Source organism: Clarias gariepinus, chromosome 18 (genome assembly GCF_024256425.1).
Source record: "Clarias gariepinus isolate MV-2021 ecotype Netherlands chromosome 18, CGAR_prim_01v2, whole genome shotgun sequence".
Lineage (NCBI taxonomy): Eukaryota > Metazoa > Chordata > Actinopteri > Siluriformes > Clariidae > Clarias > Clarias gariepinus.
In genome coordinates this window covers 16,112,149-16,135,463 of record NC_071117.1, presented here as the reverse complement: position 1 = coordinate 16,135,463, position 23,315 = coordinate 16,112,149, and the positions used below count along the sequence as shown (strand labels likewise).

Below are 23,315 nucleotides of genomic sequence, written 5' to 3'. Positions count from 1 at the left end.
GGTCTTCATGTCAGTGTGGCAGGACGCTTTAAATCATGTGGATGGCTGGGGGCATTTAAGCAAAAGATGGTACCAGGATGCACTATGGGAAGAAGACATGCCTGCAGATGCTCTTGGCAGTGTATTGTATACCCTCACATGCCACTAATAGCAGTGTTCTCTTTCAGGAAGATAATGTGTCCTGCCACTTTGCAAAGCTTGTTCAAGATTCCTTCACATTCCCCAGACCTCAATCGGATCAAGCGTCTGTGGGATGTGCTGGACAAACCATTCCAATCCAAGGAGGCCCCACCTCACAACTTACAAGACTTGGACCTGTTGTTCAATCTCCTCGCCCGGTAACACCAGGTTTAACAGTGTGACGGAGCACATTATTTAGCTGAAAGAGGCCTCTGTCATTAAGGAATACCGGTACACTGAGGGGGTGTGCTCATTTCTCATGCCCCTGTCACCTGTTTACCCTTTGTGTTTTTTTGGACATGCTCCACCCCAGTCATCCCTATCTGGCCCTTATCTCTCACATCCTCTTATAGTGCACTGACTATTCACTTGCTGCCCAATATATACATACACCCCCACCTACGACAGGTGCCATTGCAACAGGGAAATAAATTCTATTCGTTTAACCTGACCTAAGTTTAATGTTATGGATATTCTCTTCATATAAAGGATAATATGTTTTTACTGTAAAAATACAATAAAAACGTTCCAACCCAAACCTGATGCTCTTCACAGTTTACAGTTGGATCAATGTAGTGACATTATAACTTCTTAAACAATGTGACTGTATGAAGTGGCACAAACCAACACTTAACTCCATAATAATTATCATAATAAATATTGACTGTATGATCTTGTCCTGCACCTCCAGGATCCAGGTCTGATTCCCGCCTTTGGGTCTGTGTGCATGGAGTTCGCATGTTCTCCCCGTGTTTGGTGGGTTTCTTCCGGGTGCTCTGGGTTCCTCCCACAGTCCAAAGACATGCAGATTAGGCTAACTGGCGTTCCTAAATTCCCCATAGTTTGTGAATGTTGACCGGAGGTCCCACCACAGTCGTAATATGAGACTAAATACAATGGTAATCAACATTGGGCTCCACGGTCCCTAGTTGGGCTACAGAGGTGAATGGAACCCTTTACATTACATTATTTTACATTTAATTATAGTGTAATAGTGCGCACGATCATATCCCCTCTATATGGATCTACAGACCAAGCACTGCCTCTAAGGACTCTGGCTTCATTTTTTTTTCACCCAAGATGGCGATTCTATGCCACTCCTATATTACAGTCATTGCATTACACACATCTCCCAACAGCATGTCATCCAGGATTTATGCACGTGTCACCAAAAGGGTCATCACAACTCATCCGGTCACTCTAAATGCACACATTATGGGTGTTCCCAAACTGCCCATAGTGTGAATTAGTGTGTGTGTATCTAGCGATGGATTGGCACCCTGTCCAGGCTGTACCCTGTCTCCTTATCGGTATAGACCATGATGATAATCCTAATCAAATCACTGCTGTGGGACTGTTCATGTTCTGGTAGCTTGTGTAAGGCTGCCCCCTAGTGTAGGGAAATATATTTGCACTACCCATGGATGATACTACTACTACTGTACTTCCAATAAGAATAAGAATAATACCAGCTACAAAATGCCTCATTTAAAACAATTGGTGCTTTAAATGAATGATCTGATATAAGCAAACCATTTCACTGAATCATTTTTCTCCATCAGCATTAAAGCTAATAAATCGTGTCCCTTCTTAAGCCATGCATCCTTCACCATACTGTTGTGCTATAACTAAAGGCATACAGTATCACATCCGCTTGACCCGAGTCTACATCTAATAAAAACAATCTCCGACATTGTGACAGTACGATGAAAGAAGAAGAATGATATATTTTATTGTGTGTTTTTTTTAGGGCAATGCAGGGTACAATGTAAACATGAACAAAATACAAAATAGATAAAACACTGCTGAAAAAAAAAAACATTAAAGCTTTAGACCACCTGCTTTCGAAACGTACTGAACATTGAAGTCGATTCCTCTAGGAGAAGGAGTCTATATAACTGTCAGATCCTGAGGGCGGGTTATTAAAGGCCCCCTGCTAGTAAACCCAGCTCTAGATGGCATGTTTACTGTCGGCAGAGTGAGACTCGATGCAACACACAGCGGTCGATGGCTTTCGAACGAGTTGTCGTCTGCCTCAGCGTGACGTTATTTTAGACTGTTAATTAATACAAGAGAAATGATAATTAGAGCGAGGAGTCACGCAGAGACGGAGCTAGCAAGCGGCGAGACATTAGACAGAGCCAGCGTGTTCGGCGTTCCTCGCTGCTTCTCATCAAGAAGACGGCATGAAAAACACAGCACCCTGCCACTCTGGATCCAGCTCTATCGCATCAACAGCGCCGGATAAACCCCAAACATGAAACGAACACCTACAGAAAATTCCTCAGAAACACTTCACACTTCTCACCAGACCTCACATACAGAGACACATACAGAGACACATTCTATCAGCTCCTCGCCATAAGGTCTTTCGAGGCGGCCATCACATGAAAACGTCACATTTCGGGTGATTATTTTTTTTTTTTCCCTCTCTGACACGTCATTAATCCGTACGCTCTCTGTATCCTCAGTTAGCTGTCACTGGGATTCAGGATGCGACCCCCAAAGAGCTGTAATTAACTGGCTGCTTGGCTAATGTGATTTCACAGCAGCGTTCAGAGCCCGCAGTGCTTCAAAAGCGGGATTTGTAATGAAGGCCGCCCACAGTCGATCCGTACGGAATACAAAAAGGCCCTGACGCCAGACGCAATAATCTACCAAAGCACTAGCAATAAGCCATGTTTTTTTAAATGGAGGCCCGAGGCAAAGCTTCACCAGCTCGCACTTTCTCTAAAGCCTCAGACGAGCTGTCAGGGCTTCCTGGCCCCGCTATAAATGATTCACGGAGCTACACACAGGCCACAGACTGACCGTTAATTATCTCTGAGGCCTGGTCATCTGTTTCCTGCAGTTTTCCCCGACACCTGTCAGATTTCATGTCTTCAGGGCTACAACTCAAGCGAATGCGCCCGAACAGGTACATCACAGCTGTCCGACTTGATCTCGTATCACCCGGCCGAGCTCAAACCACCTCCTAAACTAACCAACACCTTCCATCGATCAACGTTCGCTTTCCAACTTCTTGTACATCCTACCGACATGCAAACCATCTCCGGCAATTCATGCACACACACACACACACACACACTCTTACCAACACTGTCATTCGGGATTTATCCCATGCTGAAACATAGGCTGAAGCAGACTGATCAGAGGCAAGGAGGATCTAGAAACACTACTCGAAAGCACAAAAAAGTAAGTCTTATAAACATGGCTAATGGGATAATAAGCCTTTTTTTTTTTATCTTTGATTAAATCAAGAAGCAAACTAGAGACAGATTATAAAACATAATGATATATTAGATAGAAAGATTTCTCAGAAGTTCTTTGGATAGTTACCAGCTTTATATGGGAATTATATCCTTTTTTTAAGAGTTCTTCATGGAACATTTAAATTTTCCCCAGATGGACAAACTGAAGAGAATTTAAGAATACCATGTTTTTTTTTTCCAATAATGAAATGAACAGTGGAGAGGAAAATTAGCCAGCAGAAGAGTGAGCGCAAACTGCAGTGCTGCATCAGTTCTGTTTCACTCAGCCGACTTTTCAAACTGGCTCGGGCCGTCAAGAGCGACTTCCCTTGTAAGAACAAGAGTATCCTATAGATCAAAAGGCCTCTGAAATCCTGCACTTAAAACAATGTTTTTCCCTTTAAAAGCTGTTGGATTTATCCAGTTACGCACTTGATACTCTCAGTAATAACTTGAAAACACAGCACTTTTCCTTGGCGACGGGGTAGATCCGTCAAGGGAACATTTAGTATAATCTTTACCTGGGAAACATAAATATAGTGTACTTTTAAAAATGCTTGAAAGTGCATACTTGGATTTTAATGGCCAGCTTTCATTTATTTCTTTAACGGTACACTATATGCAGCTTCCCAGATGTTTCCATACATCAAGAAAAAAAGGTTATCTTTATTACTGAGAGTGCATTCTTTTAAAACAATGAGCTTTGTTACGTTTAAACAATGCTGATTAGAGTCACACGCACGGGGGGAGCGCGGATGGATCAAACAGTGCAATGCTTTCTGACGCCTTAAGTACTGTATAGATAAGAGGTGACAAGAATCCCTGTTCTGATTGGTTAAAGAGATACAGAGTGAATCAACAGATGGAAGCTATGGCTGGTCATAAGGTCCTGCTTTTAAAGTTGAGATAAACTGGGTTCAAGCCAAGTGGGATGGACAAAAACATAAAAACCACTGGCAGTGTGATGGAGGAAGACTCCAGTGTCACCCCCCACTTCAAATGTTTATCCCACTGGCAGGAAGAGAAAAGATTATTAAGGACATTGTTATCCGTACATGTGGTCTTGTGGCGATATAGGTCAAAGAGTCCTGCTATGAAGTCAGGCACCAATGTCCATCTGTCCTGCGTAATTGGGACATTCGGAATATGCAATCGGAACAAACATGGCAGTTGATGTTCGTTTGACTCGATGTGAAAAGCTGACATTAGAAAGTTAGGGTCTTGATCCAGTATCAAAAAAACTCCTTGTTTTTGGTGAGATGCCGATTTTTCTATTGCACATTTCCTCGTTATATTTGTGTTACAAAAAAAAACAAAAAAACATATGGGGGATAAAGGAAATAATAAATCACAATAAAAATATATATATAAAAAAATGAAGACAGGCAATAAAGAATAGATGATACACAATAACATGATACAAAAAAGGCCTTGCGTGAAGTAATATTTCCCTTGTAAATTGTTGATGCAAACAAAATGAAGCGCAAAATGTAAATGGAATTTACTTAACAAAAGCGCATTATCCATTGAAAGCGTTGGAGTGAGTCGACACGTTTCTTCTATAATGCCTTCGTCAGGGTGGGGTGGGGTGGGGGTGGGGGGGATGTCGGTCTTTGGCAGGGAAAGGGAAACTAAATTAAAATGAACTTTCCTTACTTTTCAAATCTTTTTGGCAAATAACACATTACTAATATTTCTACAGAGAACAGAATAAATGATCTGTGTACCGAATGACTGAATCAATTCATTTGAAAACTACTTTACATTGATCCACCATCCTGTAACTGGTATAAGACAGTTTTGGTTTTTGTTCGCAATTGTAACTTTCATATAAAGGAATTAGGGTATAAAGATGAAACAAATAAAATATCTGGCATTATAGAAAGTCCAATAATGAGAGAGGAAGTGTCCATAGTTGCTTAAGGTGCAGCAAATCTTTTCAGCTTTGGGGGGGGAAATGTGTAGGAAAAAAATAAGATAATCTTACAAAATAAATCCTAGTAATTACATTTTAGCTGCATTTGTATTTATAAACAGTGGGGAATACACGAGTTGGCCTCAGATCAATGGCGGCACAAAAAAATATGAACAAGAATATAGCAGTAGCCAATCTGCTTCACTAGAGGGCGCCACTGAGGATTCTTTATGCAGTGGCATAAGCACTGAATGCAAAATAAGAAGAGGTAATGAAGATTTTCTTTAGAAAAAAATTTAAATAATTATAAATACAAAAAAAGAAAATTTTTGTTCAATAAATAATGTGCTAATAATTTTTGATTTACCAAAAGAATGCACCATCTCACAACAAATGAACCACTCCATTCATCATTATTGTCCTAGTGCGATCACACAACAAGAACATACAAAACCAAACAAACAAACAAACAAACAAACAAAAAACTGACTACTGCTTAATAGAATATAACTGCAATCTAGCAGGTACTTAACTTTGTTTAATACTATAATACTGTCCAGCAGAAAAACTACACAAAAAACATTAGTGCTTGACCCGACTAAGAGTTCACATGGCACTGTTCGTTAGAAAAATATTTCAGCAGTCTTGAACATCAGCCTTTTGACATGGATCATAACCATATGTTTATTTATTAATTTATTTATAAGTAATAATAAATGAAAGAGGGGGACTGTTTGTTTTTTCTTTTTCGAAAAAAAAAACAAACCGACTAATAATTTGGGAAGGAATGAATATTCAAGCTGTATTAATCTACAGAGGAACTTCTAATTTAACGCCAATTTTGTAAGTCAATTAAAAAAAAACTCAAAAACTAAATTTAAGCTGAACTGCTGTGTAACTTCAACTTTGAATCCAATACTGCCCAGCAATATCGTTATATGTTGAAATTAACCGTATCAATGTGCTTTTTGTGGGTAAAGCAAAAAAAATAAAAAATCAAGTGCTTCCAGATATAGTAATTAAATATCTATTTTTGCTCAGTTCTAAAACCTCGTTTGGGTTGACTGACTACACCAAGGTTTTGTAACAAAAAAAAAAAAAAAAAAAAAAAACTAAAACAAAACAAACTAGCAAACGTGTTGGTATTTTGCTTTCGTTTGATCACATTTTGGGCTCATTTCTATGTAACTAATTCCCTGGGAAAGAACGGCAAAAATTAAGCCATATGTTCCAGTATGAAATTTTAAAACAGTAACTAGTGTAGACATAGAGCAGCAATATAACCTGTTTTGTGCAATTTTGTAAACTTTACCTTGCCTGGGCCTGATACCCAGATATGAGGTGGGTAAAAAGTATTAAAACCAACTTATCCATTACTATCAATTTAGATTTGACTGTCAGAGTTACACATAATTGCACCACATCTTATTTTTTAAAGAATCAGTGATCTTTATTCATGATGGCTGGGCTTTATATGCAAGGAACGGGGTAAAGGAAAATGGAGAGCTAAAAACGTGAAGCCAATTCCGAAAAAACCTCATCAGAGACACATCAGAAGACATAAAAGATCACATGACAAGGATCTCGGTGAGGGACTTCTTTTTCCAGGCCAATAGAGTTGCAGGGATGTCACAAGAAAGCAGAAATACATCTCTAAGGAAGACATGAAAATGCACAAGATACGATAAAGCAATAAAAAAAAATGAACAAAAGTTTCAAAATATGAAAAGCAAATGTAATCTTTAAATGCACTCAACGGTAAAGACCATTTGTTGTTTGCGTATCCGATGTTTTACATTCTCGTTTTTGAGTGCTAACGCATTTTGTGTGTTACTCTCATAAGGAAATCTCTCTTTTAACTGTAATTTTGTAGCAAAAATAGTTTTGGTTGATTTCTGCACTCATAGGCCTATGGCACCAAGTTGAAGTTTGGTACTTATACTGATTCACTGGTGTTCAAATTTTTCCTTTTGACATTCAGTCAATGATGGACAAAGGCACCCATTTGGCATAAAATTTCTTTCAACATTTGCCTACCATTCTATTAAAAACCATTTCTGTTCTTCTTCTTTCAAACTGGAGACATTATCCTCCAGTGATGTTTAAGACACTGGGATAACCCAGTTTTGCATTTTCTTACTTGCGTACTCCACTTAGACATAACTGATCATCTTTAGAGTCTTTATGTACTTTTAGGTAAACCAGCACTAAAGTGTCACATATTGATACAAAAAGGTCCTCCTCATAAAGTTTGATAGCAAATGTACAGTTAAATTTAGGTAACATTCTTTGGGGAGGTGAGTGGATGCTATTTCTTTCTTTCCAGGTAGTTGGATGGCACCCAGCCTTTCCTTCCTTGTAGGCCATCTAGAACTTGGCAGTACCACCATCCATTAGGGTTCTTTTCTAGAACCTCCAGACTGGTGCCTTCAGGGAAGCCCATAGTCTCCTCGTCGCCACGATAATCTGCAATAGAGACGTAGACTTCACGTAGGTTGTTATGAATGAGATGTGTCTTCTCGATGGGCTTGGGCTTAACGGTAGAGACTGGAATTCCATTTCTCTGGGCAATCAAGGGGCTAGTACTTCCGGCTGGTGCAACTGTGGTGGTTCCAGACCTCATCCTTACATCGGTAGCAGGCTGCGGCCGCACAGCAGTGAAGGAGGAGTTTCGGCGCACACCACTACTGGACCTCATGTGATCGCCGGCACCTAGTGATTCATTGCGCCTTAAGGACCCTGAGTATAAATTGGTATCCTTTACAGGCTGTGGAGGGGACACAAAAACTGACTGTGGTCGCACAGCTGCCTGGCGAACGCCATTCCGCATTCGTACACCTGAACCGTTGAGCTGGGGGGATGGTTTACTAAAGCCACCGGGTGGCTTATTTGGAATAGGAGGGCTGGGATTTGTTGCTCGACGTAGATTCTGCTGATTTAGGTTATTAAGAGCCTGGACACGTTGCTCATTCTTTTCTAAGCTGTTCGACTTGCTTGTATTGCTCAGCTCTGCCAGGGATCCATCATGAGACTCAGAGACACCTGGATCTGAAGGTTGCCTAATGGGTTCCAGGTAGAATGTAGGTACCCAGCCCTCATGCACACCCCAGCGGACATACCACCAGCCACTTTCTTGCTTTTCTAGTACCTCCACCTCAACACCAGCAGGAAAGCTGAGCTCAGATTCCTGTGCTCGCTCATATGCATCTGTAGTACGGTACAATGCACCCTCATAATCAGAGTCCCCTCTGCTGCCCTTTGAATAGGTGCTGGAGAGATCTGAAGTACTACGAGAGCTCACAGAATCCTCTGATGACACCACAGATGCTGTCTCAGAGTCTTCTCCACCACGGGCACGGACTATCCCATGTCGAATTCCAGCAGGGCGCAACTGCCGCCGCAAGCTACTAATGTCCATTCTCTCTGGGTTTTGCGTTTCAGACTTGGTCAATAGGGGCTTGGGTCGAACCACTGGCTTGGGACGAGTTGAGGGGCTCTGACCGATCCGAAGTTCCACATCCTTGCGCAAAACTGGCTCTCTTTTGGGATTCCGGCCAGATTCATCTGAAAACAATCTTGAGCTGGTCTTTTCACCACGGGTTAGGGACTGAGTGCGCAGATCTGGAGGATCCCTGTAAGATTTTCCTCCTCCAGATGAGGACCCCAGGGGTCTGCGTCCCAAAGTGCGACTTCTTGGGGATTCTGAACCCACAGAGCTAGAATCTCTGGCAGAGAGAAAGTCATCAGAGGAATATCTAAAACCATCATTCTCATAAATTGCCTCCTCTCTGGTAACTTCTTCCACTGTGTGTTCATTTCTTAAGGGGGAAGTCTTCACAGTAAACAGAGGTGACGCTTTACCTGTTGCCTGAGCAATCCTTTCAGCAGCAGCTTTACTGCTTTTTATAAGCACAGGACGAGGCTCCTTTTTTATAATGCTTGTGTCCACTTCCAGATCACATCCGATAGCAGGAATGTCATACTCTGGCTCTTCATATACAGGCCTACTGGGGGATTCTGGCGCTTTGGAGGCGGAAGCACTGGGGCAAGATGTGTCCTCTGAGTCCTGCTTTTTGACAGGTGGTGCCGGGGGTGGCACTTTGGGCCGAGTGAGTGTGCTAGTTCTCCTGCTTAAGTTAGGCTTCTTGCGCTTATCAATGTAGGAACAAGGTGCCCAACCCTCCATGTCCCCAATCTGGACATACCACCAGCCACCAGAGTTCTTCTCTATTACCTATAAATAAAATTACAAGTTATTTATTACAAAGCTTTATCTGGTGAAATCTTTTCATACATTTTTTTTATCACCTATTTATTTTTTAGGTTTTAAACTAGGTTTAAAAAACTGGATGCTATATAGCAGGATTCTACAACTCCACTCCTGGATCACAAGTGTCCAGCACAGTTTGGTGTTTTTTCTGCTTAATCACAGCTGATTCAACTAATCTCTTAATTCCCAGGTTGAATGGAGGTGTGTTAAGGTGTTGGTGGATTGTAAACTGTGTTGGACACTGATACATCTGGACTGATGTTGAAGAACCCCGCAATATGGTCTGCTAAGAAAGGTTCACCTTTCAATTTTGTAAATCACACAGGGGGGGGGGGGGCTTTCATAACCCAAAACTTTATGTTAACTGCTCTTACATCAGCCTTTTGTCCTCCACGGAAGCTGATGCCATCTGAGATGCAGGACTGAAACTCTGCAATGGTGTAGTACTCTGTTTCTACAGTAGGGGGCTCTGGAGGCTTCGGCAGCTGGAATCCCTTAAGGTACCATAAGGCATGGTTATAGTGTTACAATTTCACTTGGTATACTATTAATTAATAATTCCTTTTTATTGGGTTTTTAACTTACCAGATTTGTATCTCGTCGAGGGGGAGGCTTCTGTCTGAGGTTTGGAGATCCTGAATAAGAGGGAAGGGGAAAACTTGTCACCAGCTGATAGTAAGAAATGTAATAAACGTAACAAAGATGTAATTGGTAAATGCTGCCCCATCTTTTTGTAATCAAGCAAGCCAAACATTAGACTGGCATTTGCATGAGTCAAAACAACACAGATTTAGTGATATTTTTAATGACAACAAAAATCAGCTTTATTTTTTATTAATCAAACCACAGTCAGTCAGAACACACTGTTATATTGTGGTCACAGAATTTCTGGCTTACCTATAGCGTCAAAGCCTATTTAAAATAAAACAGGTACATACTTTTAAATGGATACATGGATACAGGGTATGTGAAACAAACAAACAAACAGATAAAAGAAAAAAAAAAAAGGTAAATTTTGCAAATATTCTTACCGATCTCCACTCGGTGTGGTGCCACTCTTGCTATAGCAGGCGAGCCCGGCTCTGCCTTCGGCTTAGTGTCTTGTAGGGTGGCACTACAGGCAGACTGTAAGGCTGCCTTTGGGGAGGTGCTGGCTGTCATTGGAGCTTGGTCTGTTTCAGGGGCACATGGCATGGGAAGACTAATCTCACTCTTGGAGATGTGACGGTCCGGAGTGGTGGGTTCTCCATCCGTCTGCACATCCTTCTCGCTGACGGCTTTCTTGTTAAGCAGATTGCTGATCTCCATGATGTTACCAATGATCTCCACAGGGCCAGTCAGGGTCTTCTTCCTTGGGGACAGGTCGTCCTTCAGCTTCTTCAGGTATGAAGCAGGGGCCCAGCCCTCCTTGCCCAAGTACCTGTAATATTGAGTAAAAAAAAAATTATCTTAGAGAATGTTAATCTATTTTGACTAATCTTTTACTCTCTTTCTTAAGAATGTTCTTAAAGCAGCAAAGAAAAAAAAAATAAAGATCACAAATTTGTGTTTTTACACTGAGAAACTCTTCTAAATTCTTGGAAATAAGAAAAAGCGATGGCAACGGCAAATCTTAGATCATCGTTAAAAGAGACATCTAACAACAGCCAAGTTGTTTTTAGCTTTGTTTCTTCTTTTTATGTAGACATTTTTTTTTTTTTTTTTTTTTATCATTACGAATAATACTTTTCCCTTCGGCTTCATGTTTGTAAACAGTGTCAGTCCCCGGTCAGCTATTAGAGGGGAAAAATGATGATCAGGGCATTTGGTCATCAATTTGCCATATGATACTTGTTTTCATATTTTTAGCTGAGAGACTCCCTCCAGGGAGAGAAAATTAATATACAAGGCAACAGAACAGAAAGACAGAGAGAGAGAGAGGAAGCAAAGAAAAAAAGTCATGAAACACATAACTTTCCTTTAAAACAAGAGAACTATGGACTATTGTGCTGAGGGCTAGAACTCGTGGTAAGGGAAAAAAAGTTCCACTAACTAATTCTGGCTAAACTGTCAAAAAAAACAAAGGTAAAAAATTACTGCCTCCAAAAAAAAAAAAAAAAAAAGAATGCCCAGAATTGCTCAGAAAGTATAACAGGTTTGTTATGTTTACCTGATATACCACCATCCCTCCAGGTTCTTCTGAATGACCTCCACGGTTACTCCTTTCTCAAACCCGATCTCATCCTTACCCTGACAGGTATAGGGCTGCACAGTGATGTACTTCTCCTCTGAGAGTAGGAAAGTCAGAAAGAGAAAAAAATTGTTAGTCAGGAAAATGATTTCTTCATGTTTTTCCATTGCTCGGCAATGTCACTGTCTCATGTCTCTTTGTGAGGCGCTGTACTAACAATCTGAGATCTGCTTACAGCTAAGTACAAGAACATAATCTGAACAAAACTTGATTTAAGTAACAATTGCATGATATTCTATGGTATTTGTAACTATATTATAGTGCGTTACATATTCAACCATATTCTACACTAGAAGAAAGGATAATTTTCTATACCTAAACCTCTGATTGCACCATTGTATAGTATTAATTAATAATATATAATAGTAAATAAACAATGCACATAAAAGAACTGTTATGTACATTGCATTTTCTCCTCGCTGTTTCTTTTTATTAGCTCCTGATAACTATATAATGAATTATATCTAGGCAATGTAATTGGGGGAGCATTCTGGGTCTCAAGAGACTATGGTTTTTGATGGTAACAGCCTTCTGTATCACACCCACTCGTATGAACGTACTGTATATTATGTATTATGACAAAATGCCTGCTATTTAGCTCTATTATTTAAAAACATCTTGCTGAGACACAGTGATCAATCAGGTTGTAAAACCTAGTTAGCAAGAATGAGTTTTATTTACTTAAAATCTTAATATGAAACCTACTTTGGTTGAACATTTCGGCACTGTTGTTCTTCCAAAGGACAGTCATGATGGTGACGTGACATCGCCGAGGCAATGCCTAAGTCAGTTTTATATTAGGATTTTGAGTATATAAAACCAATCATGGTAGCTGAAGCCAAAATCAAATGATCTTTTTGGACTTACTACAGTCCTGTGAAAAAGTATTTGCCCCTTTATGATTTATTATTATTATTATTATTTGATTTGTCACATGTACTGTAAATGACTTAGAACATCTAACAAATGTTAATATTAAATGAGTAAATACAAAATGCAGTTTTTAAATTATGATTTCATTAATTAAGGGGAAACTGCTGTCTAAAGCTACCTGGCTCTATGTGAAAAAGTACACAGCCAGGCCTGATAACTGCCAGACCTGTAGAATCAAGACATCGCTGACATAGTGCAGGACATTGATCTGAAATACACCAACAAGTACACCTTTGAATGGCTCAAAAAAAAAAAACACAACAACAACAACAAAGGTTTTGGAGTGGATAAGGACTGGACTTAAACATTTTTGAGATGTTGTGGCATGACCTCAAATACCCTTAGATGTGACTGAATGTGGGCTAAAATTACTCCACTGCAGTGTGAAAGAATCACTGCCAGTTATTGCAAACCCTTGATTGCAATATTGCCGCTAAGGGTGGCACAAACAGTTATTACACTTAGGGGCAATTTCACATAGGGCCAGGTAAAAAAAAAAGATAAGCAACTGCTTTTTCTTTTAATGAAATTATCATGTTGTAATAACTGCTTGTTTTATTTATTTATTATCCTTGTTGTAATATTACAATATGTTTAATGATCTCAATCATATAAAAATGTGACAATTGTGGGGGGAAAAAACGGGTACAAAAAGGGGACAAACACTTCTTCACAGCACTTTAATAATAGAAGGCAATTCTTTTCTTTCTTCTAAACTATATTTCCTTTAGTAGGTTCCTCAGGCATTTAAATAGGAATAAAAGATAAGGATGAACTACTGTACAGTATGTATGTGAGACAAGTGACACTGCTAGCTTTACACAAGAGTAGAATCTCTCACTGCTGAACATTGCACTCATATACAGCGTAAGATCAGAATTAATTATACAGTATAGGACTGAAATTAATTATAAAGCTATAACAAATGTAGAAATTTAGAGATCTTCCCTTAACCATTGTGGAGGAGGCATTTAGCACACAAAACTTTAAATCTGTCTTTTTGGACCTTTACCTCTTTTCCCATCATTCCATGGCTATAAGAAAATGTGTTACTGGTTGTGAGTGGGGAGCAAAAATGTTTTTCTGCACAGTAGTGGTATTGCAGTGGTGCGACTGTTTCCACCTAGAGGGTGGAAAATGTCAATTCGGTCCAGAACACATTAGCTCTGTATACAGTTATGACGTGTTTGGCCAGCAGAAAAAAAAAAAGCAGTACAAGCCCTGAAGCTTATTTGTTTTTCTCTCTCTGGCCTTCAAGTATGAAAAGTTGCCACTGGTAACCTGTGGGTGTAGGTTCATTGCTCACTGGATACAGAGCTCACTTTTTAAATGCATGTGGATGGGATGATGATAGAAATCAACTTACCAGGGAAGCCTGACTACAAATTTGTATTAAATCTCATGTTGTCAAAAGATTGTCTTGCTTGAGAGTTGTTATTTGTTTTCAGATTTTGCACATTACTAATTTGCGTGTAAAGCACAAGAGATTATAAGCACTGCAAGACAGCAATGCACACTTGCATGCACACATATTCCTTTTTAGTTTCACACTTTCCATTGTGACTTTCCAAAGGGTAAGTGCGAGCGACAGAGAGAAAGAGAGAGCTTGAACTAGTATTTAAAACTGCCAACACAAAATGTATTCAATGCTCACATTACTTAGCTCAAGAGGCTTCATGCCAACACATAAAACCACAAACACATATGCCCAGAACAATGGCAAAGTTGAATCAGTTGTTACCACGCTAACACAAGTTTGCTCTCTAAACTGCACTGTTTTGCACAACCTTGTCTTATATGCATGTTTGTGTAGCCCAGATGTTTTTTTTGTTTTTTTTACACACATTTACACTGGTTTGCCAAATCAAATTCTGATGTGTCTACACATTGCGTCCTATAATCAGGCAATCGGTTAGTCAGTGTTTACAGGAGTCAGCATGAGACAACAAGAAGCTGTCTAAACAAGAAAATATCTTGGTTTTACTTGAAAATGTCTATGCAGCACATAGATATCTATATAGTTTAATTTGATTTCAATTTCACAAATCATAGTTAACTTCAGTGATCATACTGTATCTGGATATGGCCTACTGTAAGATGAAATTCACAGAAGTTTAGAAAAGCTAAAGAAAAATACAGAAGATTCAAACGTCTTGGCATCAGGCACCACCCAAACATTGCTGAGTGACATCATTTTAAACTGGCAAAATTTACACCGTTCAAATACTCGCATAACTTAAGAAAATAAAAGAAATGATTCCAGCTAGAGAGAGCATCTGCTGCAATAATCCCTTTTGGCAATTCCATTTAACCAAACACATAACTAAAGCAAAACGTGTTTGGCCTCCTTGCTATCTAAAAATCTGTCTTGGCACCTTTGCTATAGCTGTTAATACAGGAATAATACGTATAAAAATAAATATATCATAAAGGCATGTCTGAGCGTTATTAATATCTAGCACTGTAGTAAAAAAATCATGCAGCCTCTTAAGCGAAATGCATTTGTTAAAATTCTTAAAAGCAAACCAGGATTAAAAGTTAATTGGCCTTTTTGAAGTCACCAGCTATTCTGTTCAGTTCATCAGGCCAAGTTTTTCAAACAAACCAAATGATTTCAAATATTTAAATGATTTATACACTAAAGTTTTGCATGTCATATTAATAAAAGTACACATGCAGTATCTGTCTCATTAGTTTTATGGCTGCTGTAGGAGTGTTGCCTGCATTTACTGTTGTCTAGGGGAAGATGGTTTAGATTAGGAGTCCTTACAGACCGAGGGAGTACGTACTTGTACACGTGCACATGTGTAAGTATGTGCGGCTGACAGAAAGCTGACAAAAATGTGTTGGACGTTGAAGGCTTTCGGCATTAAAAAATAATAAACGGTTTCGATGGAAGGGATTTAAACGGACATTCAGCATTTTTCGGAGAGCAGTTGTGCAATGCTAAGATAAAAAGTGTCCCTTCGGGGGTGCTTACTGTGGCTAAATGGCATTTGTCTATTTTGATGCAGACAATCCTATAATATTGTTTGACAGATATTAAAAGAAAAGAAAAATACTTAAAAACGTTAGCAAATAATTTGTCTTAGTGCTTGTTAGTCTTACTCAGCTAGTTGTAAATGTTTTGTTTTTTTTCCTAGTTGTACCCAGCACTTGAAAAACAGCTGTAGCTAGTTCTAGTTCGGGATCCAACTAGAAAAAACAAAAACAAATAGCACATGCCCAATGTCCTGCATAACAATTTTTTTATGCTAGCAACTGCTGCATTAAAAACAGGACATGTTCACCTCGGTATGTTTACAAGAACAGTCACAGAAGAAGATAAACAGCCTTTAGGAATTCATGACTTTGAAAATTGTTCACAGATTGGGTCTTATGTTTCTTTATTGGTCAGTGCTCATGCATGGCCAATGCTTGTGTCTTTTTCTTAGTGTCATGCTGCCTTTTACAATAATAGCTGGATTATTCACTGCCCAACCTATCCCTGGATTCTTCCTGAGCCTGGGAAGAGATGCTGTATGAATGTATTTATATTAAACAGTCTAACTAATATTAACTGCTGATATTAACATATTTGTTCACCAAAAGTACACACCATAATCAATTTATTACACTTTACCATGGCTGTATCACATTGCGGTTTTGAAGCATCTCAATTTCGTGTTAAAAGTGATAAAACATTGAAATAAAATAAAAAATCCTGGCTCCATTACTTCTTTCCATAACAAGTCCAACTGCAGCTGTGAGGGCTGCTAGGCAACAGGAGCGGTGCTCTCTGATCAGACTTTAAGGATAGAAACAGCTATTGGCACAAATAGGAAATCCTCCGTGGACCAGGATTCGGTTCAGTCTTCGCGGTCTAAGCAACCAGCGAGCCTTGGAGACCGCTTCCTTCGAAGGACGCGGCCCCTAAATCGAGACGCAGCTATTGTGTATGATAGAATTAACTTCAGCGTGATGGTAAATCATTAGCCTCAATTATAAACTTGTTCAGGCCTGACTTCTATATTTCCCAGTTGCTAAGCAACGGCGTTCACATAATTTTGAACACATCATGGATGTTGAGTTCATCATGTCTTTTCCTTCCATTGTTAAAAGTACAAATTTACATTATATTTTATTTAAACACACCAAACAATTGTTTAAAGATATAAAAAAGACAATAGACGATAGTTCAAAGACAATCAATTCTGTATTTGTTTACTTAATGTAAACGAGTTTCATATTGAATTAAAGTAAATGCTGTAGAAGAATTAGTGTTCTGTGTATACCAGGATGCAAGCACACACACACACACACACACACACAATCACACAGCAGGCGTCTGGAACACACCCACCACTTTGTGGATATCCCATGTCTCTATGCATGTGTGTGTATGCGTTCACCTCGACTCTGTTGGCGGTTGACTATGCCCCCTAGTGTCCACCTCCGGTCCAGTCGCTTCAGATGGGCCTTGCGCCGCTTAGTAACTGACACAGATGGATGAGGAAAGGAGGGAAGCAGGGGAGAGAAACAGAAAAAGGAAGGCAAACGGCAAACTGGACATGAACAACTGAAGAAGAAAACCGGCATTAGTAACATGAAGACAAATATTACGGGAAGGGAAAGAACAGTGATGGCGACGATGTTAACGGTGTGGGTTTCTGTTTGGTTAGCGACTGGTGGATATAAAGCTCTAATGGAGGGAGAGATGGCAGGTTAAAGAGGTTACATGTGTTACGACATTTATAGAATCTTCACTGTACTGTAACAGCGTACAGTGATGAACGTTCTGCCTTGCGCAGGCAGAGTTCAACTCGAAAGCACATTCAGAAGGCCGAGTGCAGAGACTGAGCACAGTTTCATGTAGCTGGTGGAGGCCGAAATGGATGCATTCCACTAGAAATAACATTTGAAACTACTGTCTATAGGAAAAGCAGGGAATTGTGGGTGCCATCTAACGAGAACCACTGATTTGTTGCAGCACTTTAGTTAAGAACACTATGGTGGCCTGTACGTGTAAAAATAAGCTTACAAACCAAAAATGCAACAGATAAACAACAACAAAAACATCCAAATGAAATGGGGATGTCCTTATTAAACTACCACCTACAGTACTCGTTGCTGATTGGACAACTCTCTGTATAATTGCAGAAATTACAGTAGGTACCAAGTTGTAGGTACAGAGTATCGCGCAGAACCACACACAGTTCTTCTGAGGACTCTGACTGTTGCACCTGCTTCTTTTTTACATGCAAAACCCAGCAACTTCCATTTGTTTATTTATTTATTTTTGTGCAAAGAGTGGTCTCTTACAGTATATGCTAATTTCTTTTCTACCACACAAATCTTTTTAAATGTAATTATTTTCATGATGTTTTTTGATGTTTGAAAATCAGAAATGTTTTTGTACTTACTCAATCCTAAAAATCTAAAACAAAAGATTGTACTAAAAACACCAAAACACTTTGCACAGTACTTTAGTTGTAATAATGTTGCACTGACATGCTCCAGGAAGATAACGCAGTGACAAAGTTTTTTGTAACTTGTTTTTGAAAGTTAGAATGACTTTAATAACATTCTGATCAGAAATTGGGATGGACACAAAAGCTTTTCACACACAGCACTTGTCACGCACATCTTTGTGTTTTTTTCCCCTGATTTCTCCCTAATTAAGTCCTATCCAATTCCTCCCCGTCACTAGGGGGCTCCACATCAAGGCTACTACTACCACTCAGTCGGGAGGGCGGAAGACTATTACGTGTTTTCCATGAACCACGTGATGTCAGCTAACTGCATCTTTTCAAACTACTCGCTGACGCACCGTTGGGGGCGGAGTAACACACTCGAAAGACAGCGCTAGCCGCTGCTTCTGCTTCTGCTTGAATGAGCTCACAGACGCCCTTGATTGGCTGTAGAGCCGTGATTAATGTGGGAGCACCAAGTACCTTTCATCCCGCCCCTCTGAGACAGCTCGGCAAATCAGCTCTCTCTAGACCTCCGGCTGCGAGAGGTTACAGCATCACCCGGGAATCGAACTCGCGATCTCCAGATGATAGCACTGCATCACTCGGAGGCCCCATCTTAGTGTTATTCTTTCAGAAATATTAACGTGACATATCCAAACTTCCAAACATCATGTCTATTTTCACAGAACAGATCACACTCATTAGGCAGGTTTTTTCATTTTAATATCTTGGGAAATTGATGTTTAGTATTTTCTGTAGTGCTCATGTACTGTAAGTGCATTTATCAGCATCAACAGCACACTCTCTATTGTCCAAAATGTTCATTTCGAACTTTTAAAAACAACCTAATATTAACATCCCAACATCTGTAAGGTTGTCAAATTAAAATCACCACATTTTGACAACCAAAAATTTCTCCTAGGGTAATTCTGCCTATTCACAGCTACTGTGATGTTTTCTGGTTATGCTGTCATGTTTTCTGTTTTTTCCCTTTCTTTTTAGTTTAGCTTTCTTTCCCGAATTGTTGATGTTTTATTTCACATTGCTGTTTTGTTTTTATGGATGCTGTTGCATTTTTGGATTGGTAATGTCTTTTACATATACAGGCCAAAGTAAAACGCAGACACGGAACTATACGGAAATGTGCTTTTACGACATTAAGCCAAGATATTTTTCCAACAGTGGTTTTAAGGCATAAAAGTAACTTATTAATAGTGTAAGTTATTTTGTCTCTTCCAAAAATGAAAAAAAAAGGAATGTGAACCCTCATAAGTAATAATATAACTGTTACACTCATCTTAGACCTTATTCTCTCTACTAAATCAAATTGGACAGCAGCAGGGAAAGTCTAGTTTAATGGGCTGAACAGATTCTCGACAGGAAGCACACAATGGCACATTCTGTGGTCAGATGAAATGTGTGTAGCTGCAACTGTAGGAAAATGGAAAGTGTGTGAATGTGTGGCACTGTACAGTATGTAAAGTGTGTGCCTGTGTTGAAAGACTTCTTAGGCCCGGATAACGCTCATTACGCTTCAGTGATCTCTGGCTGTGTGGTTCTATGACTGGCTAAATAAAACACAGCAGTCGTGGCAGCTGCACCTGTACTCTGTTTGTGTGTGTGTGTATGTGTGTGTGTGTGAGAGAGAGAGAGAGAGAGAAAGAGAGATGGCACAGCTGCATGACCCACCCACGGACAACCTTTATGTGTCTGTATTTCCATGCCACCTCCAGTCTAAAAGAAAGATTAACTAATGGCACTCAAGTAGAACACAAATCAGTCTCAATTTGCACTGAAACAGGGCGTGTGCCTGGTTAAAAAATAAATAAATAAATAAATGTTACCGGGACGAAATCATTCATCCCAAAAGGGAGTCAGTGGACATTTGGACGGCTAGAGGACGGTCCAGCAAAGAATTTCCCTATTGATTTCATGGAGAGGAATTTACATTCTGGCCAAAAATCCTTTTCTATCACTGACAAGGGCGTGCCAGGATACGAGACGAATGAATGCATGAGTTTTGACTCGCATATGGCCTGGTGGATGCGAAGGGTGAGCCTGGACAGCCTCTGTTATGTTTCTGGGATTAGACAAGTGCGAAAGGCGGCTGGTTTTCACCCGAAATCTAGACAGAGTGACCGGTCTCTCAATAGTGCATGATAGACTACAACAAACAACCATTCAAAATTCTCACTCCTGAAAACCCCATCCCAAGTTTATTTGTGGTATCAAATATCCTTTTTATGCTGTTTATTCATTCGAATGAAAAGACTGAAAGTGTGTATCTGTGCTTCATTTAAAGGTGTGTGCATCTTACCTTCTCCTGATCTAGACGTGCCTAGGTCCAGATCGTCTCTAGTGCCGGTCTGAGCATCCAGATATGTGGCCGGAACCCAGCCTTGTTCTTCCGCAGTACTGACGAACCACCAGCCTGAAGAAAACACACGCACAGAAAGAAAACATATACATATGCTCTTTCCTTACTGCCAAAGACAATAAAAATCCACAAATTATAATTAAAAGAGGTCTGGTTGAAAAGAATTTAGATTTTCCACACTTACAGTGCTTGCATGGAACAGAAAAGCTCATAATACCAGTCCTGAGGTAGACACTACACAGATTGTATTCCACATCAACGGAAAACCTTCTGCAAAGCTGTTGTGTGTGTGCACATGTATTTCATCTATTAATATACTGTATATTAAAAGAATACTCCTGAGTTTTTCAGCCTCCACTCTTTCCATTGCATCATGAACAAAACCTTGGAAGTTTTTCTCTATCCTGAGAAAAAAAAAAAAAGAAAAGAAAATCTATCGACTTCTATCAGTCATAATAGAAACCTAAGGGCAGATGTGTGGCAGTTGTGATATTTTTGGAAAACACCTTCATGAATTCTTCATCTTTACTAAGAATTTATTCTAAAGCTTTACTTTTTTAGTTGAAAGAATCTGTTTACAGTAAACATGCATTTAACAACTACCTACTTCATTCCTTTACACGTACGTTTCAAGTAAACAGGCTCTTCGTTATTTGGGAAACTTGTCGAATCTACGGTCTGTCGTAATCGTGCATTTCTTACAGATGTTATGGGCTGAAATTCGTTTGAACACAATGAGGTTTCCCTTTAAATTGTGCAAAACATTCCAAACCACACACCAGTCTCTAAAGTGTCTTCATACTATATATAACATTTTCGTCATTAATCCATAAGCCTTACAGCCATCTGTCCTTATTGTTAACTTGAAGAGCTACTTGTGGATTTTAGAAATGCTCTGAGATGCACATTGTGCAGACACCTCGACCAAAATAGCTCTTTTGGAAGACGTGGTCGCTTATAAACAAAGCCAGCAGCCACCATGTAGGACTATGAATTCACAGCAAACAGTGATCTCAAACTCACTGTCTTTGCTGATTCAGTTCGATTTTGTGAGGTGTGTTTATAAACTGGAGACTCTGGAGAAATAAAGGCATTTCCTGTGTAAAAACTAGACAGGGATTTTTTTTTCCCTCTTTGTTTTTTACAAATACAATTTTTTTTTCCACATTTATAAAAAGGATTGCGTGCAAAACTGAAATATAGATTTACCAGCACTGATAGTGTATTTGCGTGTGTGTGTGTGTGTGTGTGTACATGTGCGCACACATCCATTGTGTAATTGTTTATTCCGGCCTGTTTCTGACTAAAAGTCCATTTTAACAACAAAAGAAAAAATCCAGACTTTAAGGCACATTTAAATACCCACGTAAGACACTTATATTCATATTATATCTTAAGCCATTCAGCAAAATTATGCAAAATTAATGTTCCAAAGATACATTCTGAAAACTGACATCACACCACCTGACACCTCCAGTTTAGGGGCTTAAATCTCTGGTCTTTGTGTGTGTGTGTGTGTGTGTTTGTTTCAGCCTGAAAGTGCTTGGAATCATCGCCCTGTAAACTGGCAACAACATATGATTCTAAATATGAACGATAAATCAGGTCATATTAATAACAAGATAATGATACACATTTTAAACATTTACAAAGCAGTCTTTGTAATCTAGGATAAACAATTTTTTTATTTTAGATTTGTATAGGGCAGGCCTACAGTTTACAGCCTACGCTAAATAACCACTGACATTTTTTTTTCATTTATCACACGGAAATGTTCATTTAGCGTTTTTACGTTCGCTGTGCAAAAAAAGAATGCTAAAACATTAGATTTAGCAGTCTGACCTTTTTTCTTTTAATGATGTAAATTCCCGACCTCAATTTCTCCCGCACCTCGTCTCCCATCTTCACAATTTCTTTACCCGCCCCAACCCGACCCGCGGGTTACAGATGACCCGCGCATCACTACTGCGCGTGGAGTTTGCTTTATCTCCCTGTGCTTGGTGGGTTTTCTCTCCGGGTACTCTAGTTTCCTTACACAGTCCAAGACATACAGGTTAGGCTTGTTCCCAAATCGCCCCTAGTGTGTGTCCTCCGATGGAATGGCGCCTCGTCCAGGTAGTACCCTGCCTCATGCCCTTTTTGATAAAAGTAACTAGTTTGAGTTATTTTTCATTGCAGAAAGCGAAAACTCCCTTGTGATTCCTCATGCATGTTGTTTTAGTCAGGACCTTTATAATTATTTTACCATCATCACTCAGTGAAGTTTGGCCTATAATCTGTTAACTAATAATACCCCTATCTCACCTACGTGGTAAGATACGCGCGGTGGCCGTAAGTACAGTTCATCATGATTCACCGCTAGTTTGGGCGCTGCGATTATGTTTCCATCTTTTCTGCGCGTCAGCCCTCACAGACCTTGCGGAACATCGGGAGGTCCCTTGCAGCGGCTCACAAGGCCTAACACCGCTTCTCACCGCGAGTCAAACCGCATAGGTGAGATAGGGGTATAACAGCAGGAATAACAGAGGGGGGCGGGTTGTTGGGGGCGGGGCTTGTAGGACAAATTTCACACGCACACTTACGGAATGACCCCGTCTGGCTCACTAGATATACAGATTACATTTTTGTATAAAATGTAACTAAATATCTGAGTACTTAAATGGCGGACCTAACGCGTTAAGATTCCTAGTTACATCAAAAAAAAAT

The 23,315-nt window shown here is 39.7% G+C and overlaps 1 protein-coding gene across 6 annotated transcripts in view; it reads right to left on the bottom strand.

The window, feature by feature from the left end:
* Nucleotides 1-1,892: 1,892 nt before the first annotated feature.
* The window catches only part of sh3pxd2aa (SH3 and PX domains 2Aa), a 131,109-nt gene continuing 109,686 nt past the window's right edge, over nt 1,893-23,315 (bottom strand). For 3 of the 6 annotated variants that reach the window (XM_053477687.1, XM_053477689.1, XM_053477693.1), the window contains 8 exons: nt 20,550-20,663; nt 17,171-17,254; nt 11,766-11,883; nt 10,648-11,036; nt 10,514-10,528; nt 10,202-10,251; nt 9,991-10,110; nt 1,893-9,580 (listed from right to left, as the gene is read on the bottom strand). In XM_053477687.1, the coding sequence (XP_053333662.1) occupies nt 7,655-9,580; nt 9,991-10,110; nt 10,202-10,251; nt 10,514-10,528; nt 10,648-11,036; nt 11,766-11,883; nt 17,171-17,254; nt 20,550-20,663 (2,816 nt within the window). In that variant the 3' untranslated portion in view covers nt 1,893-7,654. The remainder of the gene's footprint in view (nt 9,581-9,990; nt 10,111-10,201; nt 10,252-10,513; nt 10,529-10,647; nt 11,037-11,765; nt 11,884-17,170; nt 17,255-20,549; nt 20,664-23,315) is intronic. The other 3 variants (XM_053477688.1, XM_053477691.1, XM_053477692.1) reach the window with 2 other exon arrangements.